Source organism: Leuciscus leuciscus (genome assembly GCF_965113295.1).
Source record: "Leuciscus leuciscus genome assembly, chromosome: 9".
Lineage (NCBI taxonomy): Eukaryota > Metazoa > Chordata > Actinopteri > Cypriniformes > Leuciscidae > Leuciscus > Leuciscus leuciscus.
Window position 1 is genome coordinate 27,245,794 of NC_138733.1, and position 27,594 is coordinate 27,273,387.

Genomic DNA, 27,594 nt, shown 5'->3' on the forward strand with positions numbered 1-27,594 from the left:
TAAGGTATTCTTATTTTATTCATTTATTTTCATCATTAATAATAATAATATTAATTCAAAACAAATACTTTCTTTCAACTAATCGTAAGGGTCAGTGGCTCCAAGCAGCTCTGTTATTCTCGTCCTACGGGAATTGTTCTCCACTGGAACTGTCCCAGTCAAAAAGCAATGAAATGATCAATAAACATAAGTAGGCTACTGAATGAAATGGGGACACAATTTTAGTGGCCCTGCTAGTACCACCTGGTGGTAATTTGTAGAATTACATGAGATCACTCCACAGCTAACAACCAGTCTCCATTGGTTTATTCAGACTGCATAGTATGAAGAAAAAATCTAAATATTTTTTCCTAAAATAAAACATATATATGTTTTATATATGTTCAGGTAGATTCTGTATGATAAAACTGATCTAAAGTGTATAATTTTACACACAGTTCTTCAAAAAACTCTAAGATCTTTGAACACATTTCAAATATGGTAGGCATCCAGATAAAGCTACAGATATTATAAGTTGGTACCTTCTGTGTTTAATTTACTGCAAGCATTATATGTGCTTACGGTTTAAAAGTTCATTTTAAGCTGGTTAGAACCATATTGTCTTTCCAGTACATGTCTTTAGTGTGTTAATATCTTCATTCAAACCAAAATCAGTCTCAAGTTTGTAAGAAGGATTCATAAAACTGTGAGGTTATTTGTTGTCAGTTGGTGTCTTATCTAGTTTTGTTTCTTCATCCTGTTGGTTAGCTGGTTCACACACAGTAGACTCCAGTAGACTGCAGAGATTAAGACAAAGGCCTGCAGAAAACAGATATTTCAATTAGAATTGAAAAAAGGTTAATATTAATAGGAAAAAATTACATATTTCAAATTTAATTTAGCAAAGTATTTAATATAATTATGTGTTTGAAGAGTTATACATTATTGCAATGAATGTGATTATAAAACATTGTAATACATTATGTATATGTAATTTGTATTAAATATGTAATACAATGTAATGCATTATGATTTTGTTACAATTTCACTGTGGACTCAATGTATTTGTATCAATTACGTAGGTCAAAATCTTATTTGCAATTGAATGTGAGAGCCCTAAAATGTCACATACCAGGAGAATATACTACATAAAAAAAAAGAATTAAAGCCAAAAGGTCAAGCATGTGGCTAAAGAATCTCCCATGATGCATTTGGAGTTGAGGTTCACAGAAGCCACTGTGGAAACAGGCCAAAAGTGACATTCTTCCAAAAAGCTGTAACCTTAACTGCCCCTCCTTCCTTGCGTTCAAGATCATAAACTGCATCCGAGCTCTAAACAGAGTCCAAAATCATATTCTGTCTATCATAACTACCTCTCCGATGGGAAATAAATAACGATAGTTTCCTCAGGAGCAGCACAGCTGTTTCCCTCTGAGAGAAGAGAGAGAGAGAGCGAGAGAGAGAGAGAGAGAGAGAGAGAGAGAGAGAGAGAGAGAGAGAGAGAGAGAGAGAGAGAGAGAGAGACGAAGGGAAAGGCATGTCTCTGTGCTTCCTGACCTCCTGCTACCTGATTCCACACATCTAATGGCAATGCCCTTCTACGAGTTCGTTTACCATCGAAATGATTTCGAAGCCGTTATATTAAGGTACAAATCTTGCATAGTGTGCCTTTAAAATCTCAAATGTGTCTCAGACTGCTTAGATTTGCTTCCGGCATTCCAAAGTCTTCATTTAGACTAAAGGTCAGAGGTTACAATATAAACTCATCAAAATTCTCCTAAAATTATTATATTCTATAATTATTACATTCTATAATAATGTAACAGTTCTCTCTCTTTTTAGGAGAAATATCTTAGACAATAATGCAACTTTTCTTTGGGGAATCGCATTGGAAAAAGGCTCTACGTACAAATGCAAGAATTATTCACTTTTGAGACATTACTTCATTCTACACCGTCGGTCGAGTCTAATTTTGCTGAGAAATGATCTTAAGAACTCTTGAACACACACAAAAATCAAGGATTTTTATACTGTATATTGTAAATATTACAGACACAAAATGTATCATAATTATGGCATAAATATTACCATAAAATTCCCTCACAATACAACTATTAAATAAAAAAAATAATAATATGGAACAAAACTACACTACATTGATTTTACTGAGAAAAAAACAATGACATTTGAGGTGTCGGGCTACTTTTGACCTTGAGGAGTATGACTGTGACCTTAAATGAGGAGCAACTGAGGGTTAAATGACAAACTGCCAGATGTTTCAATCAATTTAAAAGGCCTTTTCCCTCCAATTTTCCTTCGCAGGTTTATTTTAAGTGGAAAAACACAAGGATGTGTATGTTTTGATATAGTATTTTTCCTACTGCCTCTCAGTTGACCTCTTGTGTCAATCTTTCTGCCTCCCTCAGCTTGTTTCTCTCATTCACACACATAAAAGCACTAGAAATAAGTACAAAGATCCATTCTAAACAACAGCACACATTCACACTCGAGTTTAATAAGCAAAGAGCCGAGTTTTCAGGGCAGCTGCACTTTTGGGCTAAATCTCTGCTGTCACCTTTGTGATGTATGACTAGTGAGGGGGCGTTTTCAACCTGTACACTCCACATGTCAGTAATGAACACTGCTTCCAAGTTAGGAACTAAGAGAAACCTAAAATTAAATTACTGGAATAGCTACTATATAGGAAGCATTGGCTTTCCACACACACAAAGCCATAGAAAAAAACAAACCCCTGTTAAACAGTCACCGGGGTGGCAGTGCTGCTGACCTATTATTGAAACCCCCTACTGCTTTTGGCAGTCAAGCAAGCGCTGATTCTCTGAAATGAAGCCGAGAGACCGAAGCCTGGTTCAGTCCGGCTCCAAACGCTTTGATGCCGGGGTGAAGGGCGTCGTGGCGGCCTCATGTGACTCTCACTGGACTTTCTGAAAATCAGTTCAATGGGATTCTGAGACAAGGTCCAAGATGGATGGGTCTCCTGAGGCTTGTAAGGAACGTTCTGTTCACCATGGGAGCTTGCTTAGCAACCTGAAGCCACAGAAAGATCTAGAATACTCTATATTAGCATTAGCCTTCTTCAATCAAGAGAGGCGATCTTCATGCTGCTATACTGATTATGTCATTGTTAATACAGACGTCAAGAATAAATATCAGGAATGCCTTTAATCAAAATACCAAAATAATAGAACCGTGATATTTTCCAGTGGGTTGGATATTTAAAAAATGTATTTACTAGGGTTAAAATGTTGGGGTCAGTATGATTTTTTTGTTTTGTTGTTTTTTTTTAAAGAAATGAATGACATTACAGACTTTTTGATGTTACAAAAGTTAATTTTGTACTTCTATTCAAAGAATCCAGAAAGAAAGAAAAAATTATAATAAAAAAAAACTATTAGGCAGCATAACTATTTTTAACATTGATAATAATAATAATAATAATAATTTAAAAAAAAAATAGCAGTAAACCAGCATATTAGAATGATTTCTGAAGGATCATGTGACACTGAAGACTGGAGTAATGATAATTACTTTTTAAAATATATTCAAACGGAAAACAATTATTTTAGATTGTAATAATATTTCACAATAATACTGTTTTTTTACTGTATTTTTGATAATATAAATGCAGGCTTAGTGAGCATGAATCTGTACAAAGTAAATATGGATGTTATATTAACATATACTAAACATTACAATTGAAATCAAATTGTTAAATAAATTTGCAAACAAACAAACAAACAAAAATTGGCTAATTTTAATGTAGGTTCAAGTCTGAAATATAATATTCCCACTCTCTCTCCCAACAATTGTCTATCACCTAAAAAGATATTAAAAATATACATTTTTATGATTTTCTTTCCCTGTACGCACTGCTGTAATCCTATCTTTTCCAAGATATCGCAAACAATCCACAAACCACCGATTCACTGGTGACAACTTAGAACTAACAGTGGAAACAACTGTTCCCAATCACCTGAAATACTTGCTAACTCTCTCTTCTTATCAGTGTAATGCCGGCTCAAGCTCCAGAGCCCCTCTCCTGCAGTGTGCTGGGGGCGTCAGGTGCTGTGGAAAGATAAGCTGACTGCAGCTTTTGTGTGAAGCTGATCTTGATAATATTATCTTAACCTTTCCCTTCAAAAAAGTGGGGTGGGTCTTTGCGGTGGTGTAATTTTTGTTTCACCCTTGAGAGGAGGACAAATATTAGCTTTGATGGGTGGAAAAACACGGAATGGAAAAAAAAACAGGCAAGAATGGAAGAATATCATCCCCTACCTGAAATAAACAAAAGCTGGAATGAGTGTGGAACTGACAGGGCAATTTTTAGGAACTGATAACGTTTCTGAAGGATTATGATGGCATTGCTGCAAATAGACTAATGTAAAGGAAAGGAAACTCTTACCCTGGTATGCGATCTATTACTGAAACATACTCTGAGTCTATGGATACAGTTCACATGGACACAAAAATCCAACACTGTTCTGGGGGAATTTCAGCACCTGAGCTTACAGATGCACGCTCTCACAGTAAAATGAGCAATTCAGCTCTTGTGTAAATCTAATCAGTCTTCCACGGCGAGCCGCAGACATGCTTAATTGATTCCAGAAACACTGCCCTTGCATAAAGCTTGGATGGTGAGAAGAGAAGAGATGGAGGGAGGGCTGTGAAGAGAGAGGTGGCGCACTAATGAAAGGTCAGCTGAGATGCACGGCCCACGCTGCAAGTGCCAGAAACACACACACAGCAATTTTATGGTCAATTGGGCCATGCATCTGGAGTCATACATCACCGAGGCGTGCAGCGAGACACAGAGCCAGATCCGAAAAACACGCACTCAAACACACATGCATTTAGGATGAAGTTAACACATATACACAAGTCGGATACCACTAGTAAGAAACCATCTATTTCTATTACTTCAGCATAACAATTTGAGTAAAACGTTTGAGAAATCAGAATGCTGCAGCAGTATTTGATTTGCCCCTCTTTAATCCAGCACTTTTTGAGAATAATCCAAAGAGCATATTGTTTAAGATGGAAATATGTAATAGAGACTGTGATAATGCCATGCATGTGTCAGTCAAACTTACCTCAGTTGGAAAAGCCAAAAGAGGCACCAGAGGTTTAATGTAACCAAACCGATGAAGCACCATTATCAAAATGCATCTCATCATCTCCAATTCAACTGCATTAGCCCTGAAAGAAAGGTACAAGAAAATTTTATTTTTTTCTACTTTTTACTGTACTGTTTAGTAATATAGCGTCCATATTTACTTTTTTGCATATACAGTACATTAATTTTCAAAAGCCGGCCCAATAGGAAAAATCATGCTCCATCATGTCCAGTCCACAAAAAAAAAATGAAATAAGATAAAAAAAAGATAAAAAAATAAATAAAAAAATAAAATAAAATAATAATAATAATATAAAAAATAACTATAAAAAAATAATAGCCATACCTCTGATCTATCAGGAATCCCAGACAGGTTAGAGAAAGTAATACGTAGGCAGTCAAGAGAAGTACAGTAATCTCAGAAAGCATCTGTAGGGAAGAGGGAACAATAATTTGGGTCAGGATTTGGAAAAATATCTCAAAATATAGAAAGATTTCTTCATGCAACACAGGTAAATACAAGTAGCCTAACACATTCAGGTGTCAGGACAGTTGAGTAATACCACTAGGACGCTCCAAGAACTCAAAGCCAGCCATAAGGGAGGTATCATCTAATTCTGAATTGGCACACCTCTATGGATGGATTTACTCTGAAATCATAATCTGGTGATAATTTGCTGTTAACACAAGGAACAATGATAATGAGGGTTTTCTTGACCTTGCTAACCCACCTTACTCAGCAGCGGTTAAGTCAGGTGGGTGACCTCATAACATATTTGATATGACACCAGCAAACAATTACTGACTTTTTCCTGTGTGACTCACTCCAGATCCCAGACCTCAGCCCTGAAGCGCTGGCTCATTTTTCAACAATTAACAAAAAGGTAAAAAAATACAAATCTATTTTGATTAGTTAATTTTTAAAGCCTTTACATATCCAGTTTCAAAAATAACAGAGCAAGAGGGCAGAGGGGGGAAGGGGGAGGGGGCATCTTCCGAAATTTGCATTTCAGCAGAGGTCAGTGCACAGACCTTCCATAATGACCAGTTAGTCAAACATCCAGCAGGATTGATAGCCCTGCATGGATGATGCAATTGAAAGATCACATGGTCAACACTAAAAATGTATGTTTTCCTTCTTTTTAAAGAGGCACTAAACAGAGCTGTAGCATCACTTGTCAATCGAAGTGAATGCAAACGGACAAAGAGATATAAATACACACTAAGCCTGAAGGCCTCAGTTTGCTATAGGTTCCCAGGGGGCTTGGAAATTTGTCAGAGGACTTGTATTGGTTGCTGGACCGCTGACCGGCAGTTTTATTTGCTGGTGGAGCCAGAGAGGGATCCAGGAGACACTTCACCGAGAGCCACAACTAAAGGAGCACCGCAGAGGTAGGAATCACAGGAAAACAGGCCGTTTCATTTCAGTGGGGAGGCAGGGTGGGGCCTCATATTCTGGCTAACCAAAACTATGCCTGGAGAACATGGACTTCCAAGGATAACGGACAAGGGCAACTGAACATCTTCAGGGGGGTTGAAAAATAATAGACAAAGATTACTTCAAAGTATTCTGTCTGTACTAAGGCCTAGTAAAAGGCCTTATTACTAAAGGATTTTTAGGATAATGAGAGAGAGACTGAGGTTGATAATAGACCTTGCGAGGTAGCATTAACCACACAGCAAATTAAAAGCCTTTAAAAGATCTTGTAGATGACAATGAAAGATGGCATACAGATGATAGCTTTGATATTTCAGTCGGGCACATTTCTGGGAAAATCTGATGTCAATTTCAATTGTGAAAGGGAAGAAAAACAAAAAAACAGGTACCTACCGTTTGCTCCATTAACAAGTTGTTATATACATCCAATAGAAGTATGAACTGTATGAACACATAGGCTTGCATCGAAGGGGACCATGCTGGATCGTAAGGCTTTTCCTCTCCTGTAATCTGATTAGAGAAAGACTAATAAAACCTCAAAAAAACCAAAACATAATTTCAAATATAATCCTTATAAACAACAATTTTCCACTTTTTTGGCTACCACTTAGCAGAATGATAGCATTATCTGAGAGATTATTTCTTTAACTATTATTTTTATATATTTTATTTGGTATTTTCCAGATGCTTTTTAGACTGTAGAGAGTTTTACATGGTTACTAGCTGTTCCAAGTTGGTTAATTAGAGCCATCAATTAGTTAAAATGGTCTAGATTGTAGATCAGAGCTGGAAGGACCAAGGTCAACTTGGTTAGCGCTAGTAGACTACCTTGGACCAGGAACAAACCAACTACCATGCTCGAAAAACCAGATTGACTACCTAACTCAAATGACATCACTGTTTGGATCCCAACCTAAAATAACTCTGCTATATACATCAGTTGTATAGGCATGAATCACAGAGAATTTGATCACTGATGATTTCCTAAGAACTCCTGAGGCTGTCTCAGCTGCAGACACGTGTGGGTTTCCCTCACACCAGAACCCTGGTGTTCTGCTTTCCCTCAGAAATAAACACATCCGAGCCGGTCTCCCTCGCTCCTTCTCTCCTCCACTCCACGGGAGAAACAACAGGCACACCCCGGTCTGCATCACCGAAGGCCTTTCAAGATATTTCTGTCAAATTCCTTCTCTCTCCACATGTTTAGGATCACCAGGGCCTACTTTGAGGTGGCTTTAATTGTAACATGGTGAGAACGACAGAAAGAGAGAGAGAGAGAGAGAGAGAGGCTTTCTCAGAGTGTGAAACTGCGTCTGTGAGTATGTGGCGCAGTCAGACGCGTTTCAAAGCAAACCGCCGCTCTCCTGATGAGAAGACTTTAAAACCTTGTCGCAGGCCCGCTGTTTGATCAGGCCCAAAAAAAGCCCGCTTTTTAAAGACGAGTGAAAATGAGCCTATTGTGCTTCGGCTCACAAAGGCGGTTAAGATTCATTTGGCAACGGCGCACACTTGTAAAGCCTGTTTGAAACGTGAGTTTGTTTTTATGTGAGAACTCAGGGAGTCATTTGGGTGACCTCTTTTCTTTTTACAGAAACAGCAGGTAGTAAATGACAAGCAAGGCAAGGAACAAAAGAGTTTCCAATTTAAAGATAAAGGTGAAATTTTAGCAGAAATGGAACAGCGAAAAATTATTTCCAAACCGTTTTCCTGAGTACTAACTCCATTGGTCGGACAAACAGATAGTCCTGTCCCTAACTCATACTATTGGTTGGGAACATTATATATTTTTAAATGACTATTTTCTATTTTAAGATATTTTAAAATGTCATTTATTCCTGCGATTTAGAATTTCCAGTTGAATTTTCAGCATCATTACTCCAGTCTTCAGTGTCACATGATATTTCAGAAATCATTCTAATATGCTGATTTTCTGCTCAAGAAACATTTATCATCAACGTTGAAAACATTTGTGCTGCTTATCATTTTTTGTGGAAAGTTTGAAACAATTTAAAAGTCTTTTCATGCATGAAAAATATAATTTTTAAAAAATAAAAAATAAAATAAAATTGACCACAAATCTTTGAATGGTAGTGTATGAATTAAATACAAATTTATAAAAAAATAAAATAATGTTTATGAGTTCTTAAATTACAGCAATTTATTTCATTCAATTTTAAATTTCCTAGAAATGTAGGAATTTGATTAGAATTTAAAGTACATTCTCAATTCATTTCGGTCTACCATTTTATCAGAATCTAGTAAGATATAGTGAAGTAAAAAAAAAAAAAAAAAAAGCTTCCCACCTGGGGTATATCAGCAATGTCTCCCAGTCTTGGCTTTCCAGGAGTCCAGCCTGGCCCTTTAAAAATGACGGACAGCTTATTTGAAATTCCTTCAGCCTCCCAGAACCTCTGCCACAGGTACGGGTAATAAAGGAACTTGAGAGGGGAAAGAAAAGAAGAATGAGTGTTTAAACCATACATGGCACATGCAGCCGTTATACTAAGCAACCTCTTTAATGCTGCATTACCCAAAAACTTTTCACTCAACCATGACGTGAAATATTATCCTTTTGATTTGTATTTTAGACTTTTCATCACAATCAGTTTTTTAATTTTTTTGCAGTTTATATTTCACCAAAAGATAAACATTTTTCTTATTCATTTTATTCATCATCATCTAGTCCTCGTGTCTAAATGCTTTTTGTCACATACATCAGACCGCTCTTACTCCGGACCGCCACAGGAGAGCAGAGAAAAAATAATCAAACACAACCTCCATTTGGTTTTGCAGAACTCTTTCACCTCTCCTGAGCCATATGTTTAAAGTGAAGTAATAATGTTATGGTTACAGCATGGCTTTTCCACTTGCCCGGTAATGTGAGCAGAAGCCGGCTCCCATTGACTCTGCTCAGATATTTACATCTCTAAAATTAGATTGGTCTGATACACTAGAGCCCATTATGTGAAACCCAATTCATCTCCAGTGTTGATATTTTCACCAGTCAAAGGTCTTGATAGAATGAGGAGGTAAATGAATCTAAAAAATTTTTTTATAAATGATGTAAACTTTGCTTACATAATATGATCACTGAGCCCATGTATGTTACAATGATACCATAGTAAAAAAAACTAACCCCAAAACAGACATAATGCAAAGATTAACTCAAAAACAGGATACTTAAATCTTAGATATTGCGAAAGAGATCAGTATTACAAAAAAATAATCATTTAAAACAATTACTGTAATATTAGTATTACTATTATTAATATTTCAATACATTTGTAAAATAAAAAGTGCTTTTTTTTAGAATTGCATTAAAATTAATAAATCATTCATATTTTCACAGCTGTGGTGTACCAACCTCGACAGACCAGACTTCAAATGTGTTAATTGGGTGTGTGAGACCATAGACAACTTTATCACTTTCAGGAGTAAAAGTACCTATATGGAAAAGAGCAGAGAACATCACATTTTCTGCATGTGCATTCCTAAATCACAATAGTAGAGTACAATCCACAAAAAGTGACAGATCATCATTTGTGTTTTTAAGTTATAATTTACCCTACTAATTAGTACTTTGTGCCATTTTTATTCCCAAAGACAGTAGAAAGATTACATGAAAGTAACGCAAGGATGCATGTGCCACTAGGGCACAGATCAGGCTTGTTTTCATTAATCAGACAACAACCTATTGGTCGACATTTTGAAATCATACACAGACAGAACTTACCAAACATCCTGTCCCATATGATAAGAATTCCTGCATAATTCTTATCTATGCAATATGGATTTCGCCCTGCGAAATGCATGGTCAAATGTTAATGATTCACTACATATATAAATAACTAGTCATTACAGCATCACTGTTTTTTCTCATACAAAGTATATGAAGTATTAACAGTGTTACTTATGTCACATGATAAGATCCAACAAAATAGGCTTCGCTTTTGACCCACAGTGATAAACTAACAGCATTGCATTATGGGAACAGTGCAATGCAATTCTACTGTCAAAGTTAATAACACTTACCATGATGAACTCTATGGTGGCTGGGAGTATTTAGGATCCACTCCAGAGGTCCAAGATCTTTGACCAGCTAGTGATAGAAACAGTTGCACAAGGTAACAGATAATATTCTTACAGACTTCCAAGCTCCAAAAATTATGCAAAGCACCATAAAATATGTGACTTGTGCTCTACATTCAAAGTCATATGATAGCTTTACGTGAGCAACACATAGAAATGTGAATGTTATTCAACTGGCAATCTTGACATCAGTTGATCTGGTTCACAAATTTTTTTTTAAATTGATTTGTTCACAAATCTGACTGATCTGGTACCCAAGTTCAACTCACTGATTCAAAGATCCATTCACAATGGTTCACGGCTTACCGAAGGGGAAGATTAACCATTAATAAGGACTTAAATTTGGGCTCACTTTTACGGTGCTTTTGTGTCATTTTTTATTATTATTTGAAAACCTTCATGGACAAAAATGACTAGTACAATATTCAAAATGACTTATTTTGTGTTCCAGAGAAAAAATAAAGTCATACAGCTTTGGAATGATATTAGGGTAAGTACATGATGACAGAATTTTCGTTTTTGGGTGAACGCTCTCTTTAACCTCACTAACAACTATTTCCTTTAATGCACAAAAGGGCAACAGCAACAGGTCGCTCCTATATTCAGTATGTAAACCACAGACAAAACACCCAAAGACAAATGATCATGGGTTAGCCCATTGTCCTCCTTTGACATTTTTCATATGGACAGGCAGACAGAATCGTAATATTAGTCTTACATACAACATGTGATTAATTTTCCCTATTGAGGGCCTTGTCTTTATCTTGGCATTACATGCTGAAGAAATGCGCTCTTCAGGGATTGTGGAACCTTGACTGGTTCAGATGTTCACAAATGTACTTGGAGACATCATTAATACATAGTGTTTTCTTATCTGATGAGCTCGGTCGAAACTCTGCTAACTACGGAAAGAAAAAGGTGGCCAAATTTCCAGATGGAAAGAACAATATTTATAGATTGGATGTAAAACAAACATTACATTGGATTAGAAGAAGAATAAAGAAGCCATTAAGTCTACTAACACACACTCATAAATACACGTGTGCGTGTCTATGCGCAAGCTTTATGGTGAGTTAAATGCACAAATACACATTCAAAGCCTTATTTTACCAGGTTATAAACATCCATTTCAGCTAGATGGAGAATATATCGCAGGTGTTAGGGCTGACCATCAGGTTTTTTACTTAAGTATTTGATTTTTGACGTCTGCAAAATGGGAACAGCTCAGCATAAGTGAGCACCGTATTTCAGTGGGCCATTATTTCCATGTAATGAGAGATCTGGCAACAGCTGAATTTTATCTTAAAAGAAAAGAGCTCCCTCACGACTTAACTCGTGTTCTAATGTTGGATGAGGGCTGGGAATTCGACGCCAATAAATTACATGACATCAAAAAAAAGCCTATAAAGGGAGCATAAATTATACCCCTCAGAAAATTGGAGACGTGAAGACTGTTTTCACTAATAGAGCTCTACAAGATGGAAGTGATTCCAAATCCATTTCCCAAACGATCCCCGAATGTGAAGCCGATACTGAAGCCCATTTAAATGGCAAATGTAAAGCTTCTGTTTGGAATATTTCATAAAATCTCAAAATCTCATTACTTATGATTGAGTGTGGTTTTCATAACCACAGAACGGGCAAAACTGCAAACCTACAAAAGATTTGAGTTTTGAAAATGGCTAAACTAAGTCTGCCATGCTATGAAAGTACACAGTTAAGAGCAAAGAAATGGCTTCATTTTATCTTATAATGTGCCACTAAAAGTGTGCTAAACCATTAGTAATGACAAATCCACAGTACCTCAGTATGAATCCAGAACTGATACAGCAGGTTAAACTGTATGTGCACTGCAAACACTGACGGAGGGACCATTAGCGCCAACGGAAGGTAAAACAGCTGATAAAACACATCAAATATTATCACCTCATAATAGGTCATTAGCTACACGGCTAGAGCTCATTAACTAATAACTGTTATGTGATCTATCATGCATCATGCCAAAATTATCATAGGTTAATTAGGGAGATGCAGGTACTTCATACCCATGAGGAAAACTGCTGAGTAACAGATTGGCGTAGTGCTGTTGACAGATTGTAGTATTCAGAACTGTGGTGAACCTGATGAGCAGCCCACAGGAAGTTTAACTCTGAAACGACAAAAAAGGAGAAAGACACAGCTGGGTGACATTGTTGAAATAAAGTGCAGAATCTGAATCGATGATAAGCAGCAATGAATTGGACTAATTTCTATGTTTTGGCTTTAGACACGTTTTGAAATTGTTGATACAAGAATATCTATAGTTTGCAAACTAAAAAAAAAAGAGAATCTAAGAGCCATATTCAGGCCACCGATCTCTTTTTTGGCAGAAAGATTTGCCTGCATGCTTCTGAATAGGCACCAGGAGTAAGAACAAGTAACCTAATCACAATGAGACTCCTTATGGAAATATTCTTTAACATTTCCTAAAATATATATATTTTTAAATGAATACAATTTAAATAAATAAAATTAAATAAATTGTACAAACAGCAACTGTAGGCTTCTGTGGAGTCTGGAATAGTTTCTTTTCTTTTCTTATTTGTTTTTACATTTTCTAATGAAAACGCACGGTGTTAGAATTTATTTATAAAAAGAAAGAAATAAAAAAGTCCACCCTCAAGTCTCCTTGATATTCTGGTCCTTTGATACAGCTTGGGTTCCTCCTTCAATGAAGTCTACAGGACCGCCGTACTTAGCAGCACTAATGACATGACCAACACTGTCAAATCTCTTTAGGATTTTTCTCCGAGATTGTCGAAGGCCTTGTGTAAGTGTGAGGTCCATCAAATCTAAGAGCTGGTGAAGTTCCCGGTGAAATGCTGTGATCCAGCTGAAAAAACACATCATGGTGAGAGCATAAGAACAAAACCTTCCTCCCCGCCAGTGGGGCTCTGCTGAGATGTTAGAATCACCAGGCCAGTGGCAAAGTGAGCAGTCAAAGCTCTCCATTGAGAAAACAACTTCAACCAGTCCACTTAATCCAGATAACAGGACCAGGAAGAGATGCTTTCAGTGTGTATGAAAATGAAAACTGTCGCCGTGTCAGGATTCTCAAACCAACAGAAAAATGTTCCAATAGTTTATTTATAGTTGTCTCTACACTTTAAATGAAGTATTGCAAGAGCTAATACTACTTTGTTATAAATAACACTCTTTAGAGCTTTCTGCTTTGAATCAAGAGATGAAATCAGAGTTTTTTCTCAAAACACACCCGCAGAGCTCCAGTCAGTGTTTGAGAGTGTGTGAGCCCATGCTTTCACCTCCTAGGGCAGAGCAGTGTAAGATTGATGTGGGGTGTCACTGGTAGGAAGTATGTTCAGCTAGGCCTCATTGCAATCCGTGTCCTCGTGCGCAGGCCTCGGCTGGAAGCCGCATAGTTTGGCAGGCAGTATTCAGAGGGGAAGAGCTTTAATGATGAGAACCTATGCCACAGAAAAGACTTTCCCATCATGCCTGAAGACCATGGTCTGCTCAGACACAGAGATTCTGTTCTTTTCTCAAGAATACAGGGATAAACAACATTTAGTTGCACAGAAAGCAGTATGTACTATAAATGGATAAAGAAAGGCATTAGTTTGGTTTAGGGATGGGACGGTATGAAAATTTCATATCACGATAAAAGTGACCAAAATTATCGTGATTATCAATATTATCACGGTTTTGTTAAAACGAGATGAAAGTGTTCAAAAATAACTGATGCTCACACGGAAAACATTTCAACAAGTTATATACTTGAAAATCAACAAACAACAAATAAAACAAGCAGCTCTATGCACTTTTTTAAGCAATATTATATTCTGTGGCATTTCCTTCCGTAAAATGACCGTCGTCAATAACAACGCATTATAACACAGAGCACATCCATGTGTGACAACGGACGCGCTCTCTCGTTTCATTCAAATACAACTTGCCGTCTTGCGTCTCCGTTTTCGATTGTATTGAAAATGAAATCAGAGTTGATTTATTGTCACTGAGTCTGATAATATTTTTGTGATCATGTAAGATTTAAAACATGAATCTGCCTTTCGCCATTCCTTCTCGAATAAAAAAACAACAACAACATTGCGCGCTGCGCCGGCGTCAGCCTGTTGCTGGCTGGACAGGATTTACAGTGAGTTATTAAAATCACGATAATCAAACACGGTTTTAATGATAATTCAATTTTAAACGATAATACTAACCGTCAGTACATTTTATCGTGGTTTATAGTGAAACCGGTAATCGTCCCATCCCTAGTTTGGTCTCAACACTCAAGGAGAGATATCAACTAGGGTTACTTGGGTGCTCTTGGTGCTTGCTGGGGCATCTCTTCTATTCTATATCTTTTTTTTTTTTTTTTACTGCGTTAGACTAAACTGGGAATGGTCATAGCACTTGCATATTGTTGTCCTATTATTAGTTCAACTGCTTCTATTGTTCTCCTCATTTGTAAGTCGCTTTGGATAAAAGCACCTCAATTTTTATGGAAAACAAAATCTTCACCTTAAGGTTGTACTTAAATAGGTTATTATCTATAAACTCTGGTATGGATGCAAAGTACAGGAACAGAAACATACAGACTCGTGTACAATAACTGTGCTGTAATAGTAGATATAAGGGTGAGTGGCCTTAACACAAGCCCCATAAAATGAAGGGTTAAACTAACAAGAAAATACACTGATTATACCATTGTGCATTACAGTGCACGCTTTAAAGTGCACTGCCGAAACATTTTGAAAGGAAAAATAAATTAAATCTCTCTACTTGTAAATGTTAATGCATTTTTAAACGTGCTACACATGTGCACATTCAAACAACCTATTTATAAAAACTATAAGAGACCAAGAACACTTGGCAGTCAAGTTCTTTTCATCACATGCATTAAATATTGAGTTTTCCCTTTTCATCTAACATGTGAATACCTCCTCAGCTCTAGTGCCGAGGCCCCACATGATGCCACGGGCCTCACTGAGCCTCAGCGTGGAGAGAGACTGCATGCCATGTCACTCAGGTTATCAGTGAACTGTGAACGTCTGGGCAGAGTGGACAAGCTGTCAGCGAACAAAAGATGCCAACACAAACAGTCACAAACCCATGTCTGTCACCACAATACTTCACAATGTCTTTGCTGACAGTCAAAACTGCTGCTGGAGACATTTGTAAAAAAAAGAGTGGTATATTTTGAATTACACTGCACATGAATAATCATGGCTGGTATTCGGATAAACTGTGCAAATGCAGAAGCGATTTTGCTCTTATAAAATGGTTTAATTAAACAATACGTTAATATAGAGTAATCTTACTGTACATTTTAGGTACAATATTGCCTGTATCTGCCTGTAGGGACAACGCAATAGAAGTTTTTTTCTTTTCTTTGCTATTATATTGCAATACACTGCATTTTTTATTCATGTATTATGGACTGCAGGATTAAACAGGTCACATGCGAATGGGCATTGTGATGCAACGCGCTACAATGGATGCTTCAATACAGCATCATCATGCACCCATTCAGAAAGACAAAAGCACCAGTTTATAATGTTTACTTTGATTTGTCCAGAAAGACAACATCCAACCGTTGTAGTGCATCAAAAAATGTGTCCAGTGCAGTGTTATTAGCCTAATTAGTTGCTTAATCATGACACCTAGCAACACAGATAAAAGTATTCCTAACATTTTGGAAGCTACATGCTTTACCTTTAAGAATAACAGTCAAAATCAAGTTCAGACAGGGTTCCCACACCTTGGTTAAAGGGATAGTTCACTTTGAAATTAATTTTTGGTATGTTTTAGCTTACCTCAAGGGCATCCAAGATGTAGGTGTCTTTTTTTCCGCAGTAGTTTCAATTTTGATATTTTTAGGTCAAACCGTTCTTGTCTGTCAGTCATATAATGCAGGTTTATGGTCACTGTCTCAAAACACAAGCACAGAGTCCAAATTAAAACAATTCCCCGTCGTCCAAATTAAACAATTCCCCATCGTAAGTACACATTGATGGCCTAAGACACGAAACGAGCGGTTTGTGTGAGAAAACGAACAGTATTTATATCGTTTTTCCCTCTTGAACACAGCCACGTCCAAGTGATCTAATCTGACGTGTACGCAGACTGGTGCATAGATATATATACACTAGATGTCGCCTTAAAGACATTCGTTCCAATGAACTGCCGTAGACAAGGCGACATCTAGTGTGTATATATCTATGCACCAGTCTGCGTACACGTCAGATTAGATCACTTGGACGTGGCTGTGGAATTGTTTTAATTTGGACTCTGTGCATGCTCTTTGAGGTGGTGACCATCGACCTGCATTATATGACTGACAGACAAGAACGGTTTGACCTAAAAATATCAAAATTTAAACTACTGCGGAAAAAAAGACACCTACATCTTGGATGCCCTTGAGGTAAGCTAAAACATACCAAAAATTAATTTCAAAGTGAACTATCCCTTTAATTTCAAATTCAAGGACCTTTCAAGGACTTTCCAGGTCCAATACCCTCAAATTCAAGGACTTAATGTGAGGACACATTCAAGTAAGAGCACGGTTACATCGTTTCGGCCTGTTTTTGCAATGTTTCACGGTGTGTCCGTGAAACGTTGAGGTACCATCATAGTAGTTTTGTGCGCGGGTGAACGTCATGGCAACGTACAACATAAAGTAGGCTACCTCACACGGGAAACACTTAACGTAAACTAACGTAAATCAAGCAAGCTAGTATGAGGGAAAAATATGGATTTTTTTCCAGGAAACTTCTTGCACAAAATAAATTCAAGCACTTTCAAGGACCTGTATCTATATGTATGTTTATTTTCAAAAACTTTCCAGGGTCTTGATTTTTATTTGTATTTTTCAGATTCACAAACTTTCAAGGATTTCAAGGACCCGTGGGAACTCTGCAATTAATTGGAAAATCTGTATTTTTTCCTAGTCCTACTAAACTCATGGCATATGGTGGAGTTAGACTCCTATCCTGAAGGACAAAATCTTTGACACAGCAAGAGACATCTCTCAGACTGGCTTGGTTTGGCTTCATCCAAAACTTACATATGCACACACTTGCCTACAAACACAAGTGGCTGATTTGCTGGACATTGTTGATATTATTGCAGTGTCCCAGGGGTGCTGGTTTTGAGCCCTGGCTGGCTCCACATCCTGGCCGGTTCGATTCTTTTGTACGCCCTCCAACCTGCACGGCCGGGGACTTCCAGAGGCAAGAGAAGATTTATGAAGCCCCCGTGGCCTGGGGTTAAACCCCGCCGCCTTCCACCAAGAGGATTCCTTTTGAAAACAATAACATCCAGTCCCGGCCTCCTTTGGGACGGCACTGACGTGATCTGTTTGTCTTGACAACTGCCGGCGTCTGCGTAAACGCTAAACGTGTGCCACTAATGTATCCCTAACATGATATTGGGAGGTTGCATATGTAAACATATGTGCTACTGCAACATTTTGCTACTGGAGAAAGCTAACTTTCTTTCCTTTTTAAAACTTTTCTGATTCCAGTTACAAATGAAAAAAATGTGCAAATAAAGTCAGACCTTCCAAACATCCTTTCTTTGTGCATCTTTACAAGGTTACATCAGTCGTAATATTTACTAATTTTGCCCCAAGCACTTCCAACGATGACAGCCACAAAATACCATTTCTAATATGATCAAAGCTAACTTTTGGAAAACCCAGTGGCTCAAGTGCAATAAACACCTTTCCCACTGAAAAACATTGAACGGTGTGAGGTGATAAAGAATGTAACATTACGTAATGCCGTCCATAACTTGTTTATAGTTTCTATCCAGCTTTATGACCCTCTGTATAAACCTACAGCATCTAACCTCAACCTCAAAATAAAGTAAAAAGGCATGAATATGACACTTCTGCTAGACTGCACACCAGATAAAAACGTGTCTTAGAAACCCACACAATATCCTTCTTGGACAAACCAAATGTTTTTCCAAACTATCATTATTCAAATGTCTTTATGTGACTCTAGTGAATGAAAAGGAGAGGGAATTAGGGAATTGAAATGCATGTTGCTTTACAAAATTTGGGCTTACAAGTAAGACTCCAGATCCAAAGACCTGCAGGACTTGTAATTAATCTAAAGACGTCATGCTACACATCTACTGTAGGAAACACAGAATGCAACCTTAGGCCAAACTAATCACCAAAACTAAGGTTATTTAAGCGAGTCTGCCATTAAAAGCAACCCAACCTGACAGCATTACTGTAGGAAAAACAATCTTCTCAAAATCGAGGATGCAATGAAATATTTACTGAAAAAAATAACTTTCAATCTGAAAAAGGATATACAACAGGGTCCACTAGAAACCACTTGTAAAAATGTTCATTTCAAAAAGTCATATTAGGTTTGTCCCTTTTGCACAAACACATTTTGTTGTAAAACCTGATGATTGTGTTCTCCAGCATGATATTTAAGAAGGATACAAAGTGTATCTTGTGCTTTAAATGGAAGCAAGAGTATTTTGCTTGATTAGTGACCCAAGAAAAAGTGCAGAATCTTATTCATAGTTCTCATTAATTTGACCTCACAGCATGTCTTTGTTTTAGGTTTTTCAAAATCCCAAAATTTTATTTCCATGTTTAAACTACAGTAGATAGTAGTTGAAAGTAGCAAAACCCAAATGTGGTCTCAGACTTCTGGAGCCCCCCGTACATCTGTCATTGCTCATGACTCATGAAACTGAGAAATGAAAGACTAGCTTGATGGAGCCCTAATGCAGCAGCAGCCACCATGGCCTTCATGTCAAAAGCCCATTGGGCTTCTTCAGAGTTCCTGAATGGAGGGTTAAGCTGAGGTTTTGGTGGAGCTCGTTGGAAATAGTAGCATATGGGGACCTGAAACACAGTTGGTATGAGAGCGGCAGAGCAAACAGAGCTACTACTGCTGTCAACGAGCCGGCCACATTAAATCTCTCTCCTACTGATGCCAATGAGTGTGGTGCCTGTGATTATGTTGTTTACTGATGATGGTAAAACACACACTACTAAAACACACTGGCTAAATGGTGTAAATACAACTATGAGTTCTATATGAAATATCAATGATTCCAAATTGCAACAAATATAGTTTTTTTAAAAACAAAAGCACATGTAGACAGTGCAAACGACCGCATTACCTATATGGCACATTGGGGACCGCAGCTATTTTAATACACTTCTCTGTCTACAGATTTAAAAAAATCTTGATGCGTAAAAGGATCTAGAAGGCCATTAACCTAGTCCGGGCTAAACCATAAACCTCGTCTGGCCTACGTTGCCAAAACCGACCGTGCGGTCGGAAAGCCCGCTACAGAGGAGTGGGGCATCGCTATAGAGGAAGACATGGAAAGGCCAAACACCACTAAGAGTCGCAATAAAGGTTTGCAGGCAATTGGAAAATAAGGCAACATATGGAAAAAATGTGACAGAGAATGACAGAAGAGAGCAGAATGGACGCATGCAAATAGCTCACGCAGAAGCAGACGCCTGGACAACATCAAAAGCCACCAAGGCCAAACGCAGCCTTTGATTCATGAGGATATGAATTTCTAACTATATTAAATGGCTACTTCAGACAAGGAAAAACAACTACTTTACAAATCGGTCTTAAATTTAAGCTTGAATTTAGTTTTAAATGTCATTCAGGGCAGTTGTGATAAATTATGCAAAAATTGGGTTGCTACTGTACAATACGAATTTTAAATGCTACAGATATTATATTACAGCATTTTTAACAGATCATAGCATGCTTATAGTATCAAAAAAGGACATGTGAAGGGAAAAATGAAATTCATAAAAAAGAAAAAAAAAAATGTCCCATTTTACAATGGCAATAATTAGGGTCAGTACAGTTTTATAGCGGTCATATTTCTGCTGTTATGCCCATAAAATTGTTTTTTCGTGCTATAGAATAAAGATTTATAGCTTACAAGTCCCAAAAGAATAGAGCTTTAGATAAAAGCTTTTGTGCGCCAACTGAACCAAAATTGAGTATGAAAGATATTCGGAGATCATTAGCTAAACCTTAAGACCAGCTGTTAACCTCTCAAGTTAGTGGTCAGAAGTGAAATCTGAAATAACAAAGGTGGACATGTGGTTTAGTCCAAGAGCTGCTGCTCACAGGTTTCTGGTCATTGAAAATAATCAATCACATATTTTACACTCAATGGACATAAAAAAAAAAGATTTTCTATATAGTTGCATTTAATTTTAATGTGATAATTACAACTTTTCTCTTACTGATAACACCAATAGAATATTATTAAATATTATTAAAATTATATGACATGACAACCTTATTATTTTAAAAAAGAAACGTTCTATTGAGTTGCCCTCACTCAACAAAAATAAATATGACCAGAGTAATCAAATTAATCAGTAAATGACTCTTTTGAGTCCGTTTTTTATAATGAAATGGTCAAAAGACTCCCTGGAAACAGAATCCCTTACGATTCCCATTGCTACTACGATCACTTTTCCGATTCTTCTCTCAGAAATATTCTCTGGTTTCAAAGGTATAACAGCTAAACTAACTACGATCCTTAAAAGAAAGGCCATTATGTCTGGGTCTTTTATGAATTATAACCATACAATATCCAAAAGAAGTCATCTTGGACAGCAATGGAATAGAAAACTAGACAAATAATTTCCTCTGACTTCAAAAAAGAACAAATTGGGCACAGGAGACCTCTGACATAAATGACATTTCCGACTCGGAGCAAGAACTCGGGACAATGGAAAACATAACATGACAGCCACAAGCACCTCATCACTTTATTTAGGGGTCCAAGTGAAGTCTGGAGAGATGTAATTAAACAAAAAAACATCCTGCCATCGTATCAACATTAAATCCCAAATGGATGGAATTGGTGTAGCATATGGTGAGCATACATCAGAAGCGAGGGGCAGTGGCCTGCTTTTACCTCTTTTATTCGGAAGAAACTGAAGTCAATGCACTGGCCTCTGCTCTGACACAGTGGATGTTTACTTGTGGAATAGAAGAGGACATGGGGCAAATTATTGAGCAATGTGCATTTGAGGAAAAAAACAAAACAACCTGTAAGTAACATTGTATTTTGGTAAACCAAAAGTAGGATTAGGATTTCATATTCTCCAGCATACTGGAGAGCTACTTCTAGAGCAAGATCAAACATCTCAAACTGTTGAGAAGCAGATTTACAATCTACAGTATGGTAACAAAGTATATTTACTGGCAATGCTATTCTGTGACGGCTGCTATTGAAGAAAGAAGAAAACACCACAGCACTCAAAGATTACAGCTGTGACAACGTTATCCTCTGTTTGGACACACATCTCACGGCTCTCTGCCTGAACTCTCATGCTACGCAAGCATAAGTGTCTTTTGCAATCGCCTACTTCTTGACAGATTGATATTTCATATGCAAGGCCAAAAAAAAGGCATTTAATCTAAGATGCATTTTCCACATCTGGATAGAAGACAGATTATACTGTATATAAATGTGTTTACTGAAATATGGAAAATAAAACTCCTTAGAGTCTGAGGTAAATCAAAAACAGTTGCTTTTCCAAGTTATGAACTTGCAAATGTAGCAAGACATACGATCCTTGAAGACACAGGGGTCAGAACAACATTATCATGGAACTACACCAGCCATTGTGCCAAGAACATAAAACTAACATCCATAAATGACTTCAGAAACAAATGATGCTTCCTAAAGTACTTTAGTTTAAACATATTCAAAAGCTAGTTTCGTCACAATTAAAAACTCAGTTAATGTTTTTAATTCTGGCAGGATTATCAGTGATTAAATTTCAATCTGTTTTTCACAAAAACTTACCATTCGGCTTCAGAAGTCGTATGGACCACTTTTATGGCACTCTTTGTTTTTTGTCATTATATCACTATAAACTGAATGAAAGGATTTTGAAAATGACTATTGTAATGGCTCCTATTCCAGTTGGAACTGAAATGTGTAAAAATGCTAGATTAAATCATTAAATCATATTCAAATTCACAAGATGAAAGCAGCACACCCTGTACATTTTGGAACGTTAAGACCTTCCATTTTTACATTCAGCGAACTCCTTTAAAGCAGATGGATGGATATAATAGCAGTGCATTTGGCAGGATATCCACATACCATGGACGAATCGATGGAACCAGTAGTATCCCATGTCCACACCAAGAAACGCAAGCCACCACGTCCAAGCTGAATCCCAGGGAAGCTCCAATAAACGGAAGTTGTTCCAGACATAAATATAAGCCGACAGCTCCAAACTTCTCACCATGAGCCTTGAGAAAGACACACAGAGAGCTGAATTAAGTCATATTAGCAGAGTTCACCAGCAGATAAACATGTCATGGAGTCTATGACTGCACGAGAGAAACATGATGCTAACTAACTAGCATTAGTTTTGTTCTCAATTTCATTCAGTGCTCAAAACAGTGCACAATCTTGTTGTAAGGTCAAGTGATATCTGATAAACGGTATGAATGTCAACAAAATTTAGCCGAACTACAGCCATTTCTGTGAGGTAAATCTGACACATGGGAAGTTGTTGTCAACTCACTGAGGCAGACGAGACATCATCCCTGCGGACAAAGACGTGATGAAATCGTTGATCTTGATGCGAGGGCCATCTGTCTTTAACCATCCCAACACAATCTCCAATATTATCAAACCAATGAAATACGGTGTGGCCTACAACACACAAAAATCATAAATCCAGCAGTGAATAAACACCAGCATAACAATGATTATAATTATATACTGTTGACTCTACTACATTTCATTTAAACTTTTAAGTGCTCCATCTTAACATAAAAGAATAAGTCGCCTTTTGTAAGTGTTGCACATGACTTTTTGTAACAGCCAGAAAAAATGCATGATAAACTAAGCATACAAATTCAACACACTAGACCTCTGTCAGCAAATAAATAAAGTATGTGCAATGATTCTGTAGCAAAGTCATGGGATAAAAGAAAAGAATATGTATTATTTATATGTGTGTGTGTGTGTGTGTGTGTGTGTGTGTGTGTGTGTGTGTGTGTGTGTGTGTGTGTGTGTGTGTGTGTGTGTGTGTGTGTGTGTGTGTGTGTGTGTGTGTGTGTGTGTGTGTGTGTGTGTGTGTGTGTGTGTGTGTGTGTGTGTGTGTTGGATTGGAGTGTAAGGAATTGTAAGGACGGGCTCTCTAAACAATCATGTCCATCTTGTGAACACCAGACACATTATTCAAAATTATAATTTGCCAGCAAGGTTTAACTTTAAATATTTGGTTCTGAGGTTCAGGATTTCTTGAACTTGGATTAGCCATCAAAACCGAGGGCAAATCACAAAAGACTAATTAAAAACTTAACAGATGTGGTGCTGGCAGAACTCTGGGTCACTCTTCGCAGTGTGAAACCCTAGACTCACTTTCTCACATGAAAACACACGCACACTGAACTGAGTGTGTGTGTGTGTGTGTGTGTGTGTGTGTGTGTGTGTGTGTGTGTGTGTGTGTGTGTGTAGGGGGGCTTAACAGTATAGAGTAGATCTACAGGTGCAACTCGACGTGTGTGTGTATGTGAACTGAGGCAGGATAGAACACTAGGGAACCCCTATCACACGCAAACCTGGACACATCTGGCTGCCGACTGCAGCGAATCTTGAGCTGCTAGTGCAATGAATAAGAAGCTTCCAAAAACTACAAACCTATTATGAAACCTATATGAAGTTCAACCTACATGTAATTACATATTTAACTTCAATGAGGTGCTTTATTTGTAACAAAACTACAAGAACAAGTGCACTTCAATTTTGAAAATTTGAAGAAAAAAACGGTTATCAGCATGTTTTTAACTATACATAAAAAAAAACTAAATGAAAACAACTATTTAGCCCTGCAGTAACATTTTTTAAGCTTGCAAAAATTGTTAATAGTTGTATATAAAGCTGTGATTGTGGACTCAGATCTCACCAGGGGAAAAAATAACATTTGTGAAGCAGATGTTAGTATTTTAGGTTTTTTTCTTCAGCTTTCTTGGTCATATTCTGGACTTTACACAAAACTGTTTTCAAATCACAAAACTGTTTTATTAAGGAATGCACTGTCAACTAAACTGCCTTTATACACATTTCCAATACAACATTTTTAATGAGATTTTACCGTTTCAACTACACATTTATTGTCTAACAATTGGACTGCAATGACAGTTTTTAATCAAACTGATTGGAGAAAATATCTAAAATCTTAAAAGCACAAATCCGTGTATTGACCGAGACAAGAAAGCAGAATTTCTATTCTCTCACCAACACACATCAAGAGACAGAAACTTCAAATAAAGTTCTGCAGGAATGGCGAGTGAGGCAATTTAACAAGTGTGTGTTTGTGACAGAATTACAACAATTAGGATTCCTGCAGTGTGGTTAATTGCAATTTCTCTATTCATGTGTTTATGGAGGCCTGTAAAAATGTGAGTGTTTTACCTCAAATAACAAACATGTGTTGATTTGAGTACAGCCAAACCAAAAAACACACATATGGGTCTGTTAAAATGTGAGAAGCGAGCACCCTGCTGCAGGGCTTAAAACCCCGAACAGGTGGCAGACTTATTTTCCAATTGTTGCAGGCATGATGCTCACTGTTTTTGCACATTGATGAAAATCAAGAAACCACACAATGTGGAATTAAGGCATCATTTAAATCCTTAGAATTAGACTTGTTGTTACAAAACATGGGTGAAGTCTCCATTAAAGTCAAACAGAGCATCATGTCAGAGTGTCTGAAAGTGTTTGGTAAAGCATTATTATCAATGCTGAAGAAACCATTAGGCTACAGATGTTTTGTACACTAATATACTGACCATATGAATTGGCATGATTAAGAAATCAGAGCAAGTAGCCAATATTAAAAATCCCCCAAGACTCCAAAAGGTGAAAGGCAATCTTTTCAATCATCGTTTTTTTGTACTTATTTAATACAACGTATCACATACAGAACTGTAGGCTACTTTTCACTGTATGCTTGATACTGTGTTTTTGTCCAAGGCACTCTTGCACGATAGGCTACTTGTGCATTTAACACAACTTTTAACACGAATTAAGTTGTAAAACGTAGTAAAACAGAAAAACGTAAAAAATGAAACCTCAGCACATGTATAAGCTCTGTTGTGTAGCCTAAGCTCTGTCGAACTCTCTCCATTTGTGGTGTTGTTATTGTTGTTAGGCATAGTGTAGCTCTAATAATAAGTAGCCTATAATCTAGTATTTGTTTTCACAATTTTTCAATAATGACGTCAAACTTACCTGATTAACATATTCCGGCACCTCTTGTACAGTGGCGAATGATGATTCATTAGGAGTCATTAGACTGAACAGCATACGAACTCCCTGAGAAACAGTCACATTGTTTACTCCCCCTTGCGCCATTGTGTTTGTAAGTGGTAAAAATGAAACTACAGTATAAATCAGTGACTCCTCTCACTGCCGGATTAATCACAGATGTTGTCTGTTGAACGTGTATTTAAACACCTACAGGCGTCTGGACCTTTGAACTTCACGAAAGCGCAGTTATGAAAAGAGATTATGTAATCACATGACACAAAACAAGGAAGAAGCAATTTTACTTATGCTGCCTTCACGTGCTATCGGAATTATCGTAGCCTACTAGTTTTCTATAAAATTGGACGTGTAAGTCAAAATTTGAATGGGATGAGCTCGTACCACGAATTCAGAAGTGGTAGTAGGAAATGTCCGATAGCACGTGAAGGCAGCATATTCCCAGTAGGCACCTTTCATATCAATTTGACGTCAAATATTAGTCAAGACTTGATCAAGATAGTGTATAACATCATTTTAAATTAAGTTTGGACAGCAATTTATTCCAGTGTTAATTGGGTGAAAATAGGAAATGAATCCCCCACTGAAATAGTTTTAATGTATGTTTGACATTAAATTTACATCAATGTCATGTTTTAGATGTCAAATTGACATCACATGGACATCAATAGTATGTTTAATTAGGATTTATATAAATTGATGGCATAATATGAATTGGTCATCAGCTTTGATTAAGTTTAAAAAGCATTTATCTGAACTGAGGCCTTGAAACGCATCCATTTGGCACATTTCCCTTTGAAACGGGTTGAATTTGTGCATAGTGTCCATTGCTAATGGCGCATTCAAGTCATGTCCTAAGGATCGTATTTACGAGTAGAACGCACATTAACGCCACCACAATTGTAAATACGAGTGGAAAGCTGGATTTTCTTTAAAGTCTCCCTGTAGTCAATAATTGTATCCCTTAAAACTCATCTTTGATCACCAAAATGACATATTTAAAGGTTTTTTTTTTCCTGTTAAAAAATACTTCATGCCTTAAAATAGCTTGAATGCATCTCTACACACTTGCTTAATTTAGTATACGAGGACTCATGAATATGCTAATTGGCCCCGCCCAGATTCCCTCTGCCAACTTACTGAGGTAAACGCAGCACATGGTATCGCTCTTTACCACGTCGGACACAACTGTAATGATTAGCCTTTTGCCCTGACTATGTTATCAAACAGCTAATAATGTGTTGCTAATGTTACACAAACCATGTTCCCATTCGCCATCTGCAGCTGCCATCTAACAATAATCAGAAACGCTTTGAACAACTCAGAACGTCAGTGGAGAAAGGTATAGTTGATCATAACATCGTAATATACGTTATACACCAGCTATATTGCTAAATCTACACGATTTTTCATATCAACAGAAAAATATACTGGGATACCTGGCTTCTCTTGAGACTCCCCTGAATGGCAGCATAGTAATGATGTGCTAAATCCTGCCGGCACGTTGACGTGATTGGTTACAAGGTAGTTTGTAACTCCTACAAGGTAGGTAGAAACACCAGCGATATCAAACCGCGTTTTTGAGACTGTCTTTAGATCACTGCAGTTTTAAAGAGAAAATAGTCAGCAA

General features: G+C 37.3%; 1 protein-coding gene across 1 annotated transcript; it reads right to left on the reverse strand.

The window, feature by feature from the left end:
• Positions 1-26,196, reverse strand: agmo (alkylglycerol monooxygenase). Its single transcript, XM_082180804.1, has 13 exons — positions 25,932-26,196; positions 23,215-23,345; positions 22,785-22,936; positions 12,686-12,789; positions 12,444-12,539; positions 10,584-10,650; positions 10,285-10,350; positions 9,916-9,995; positions 8,855-8,989; positions 6,945-7,061; positions 5,460-5,542; positions 5,091-5,196; positions 1-798 (listed from the first exon to the last, which is right to left on the reverse strand). Exons 1-13 carry the CDS (start codon positions 26,052-26,054, stop codon positions 718-720), a joined length of 1,341 nt encoding a protein of 446 aa, XP_082036930.1. The 5' UTR covers positions 26,055-26,196; the 3' UTR covers positions 1-717.
• Between the last annotated feature and the right edge of the window lie 1,398 nt (positions 26,197-27,594).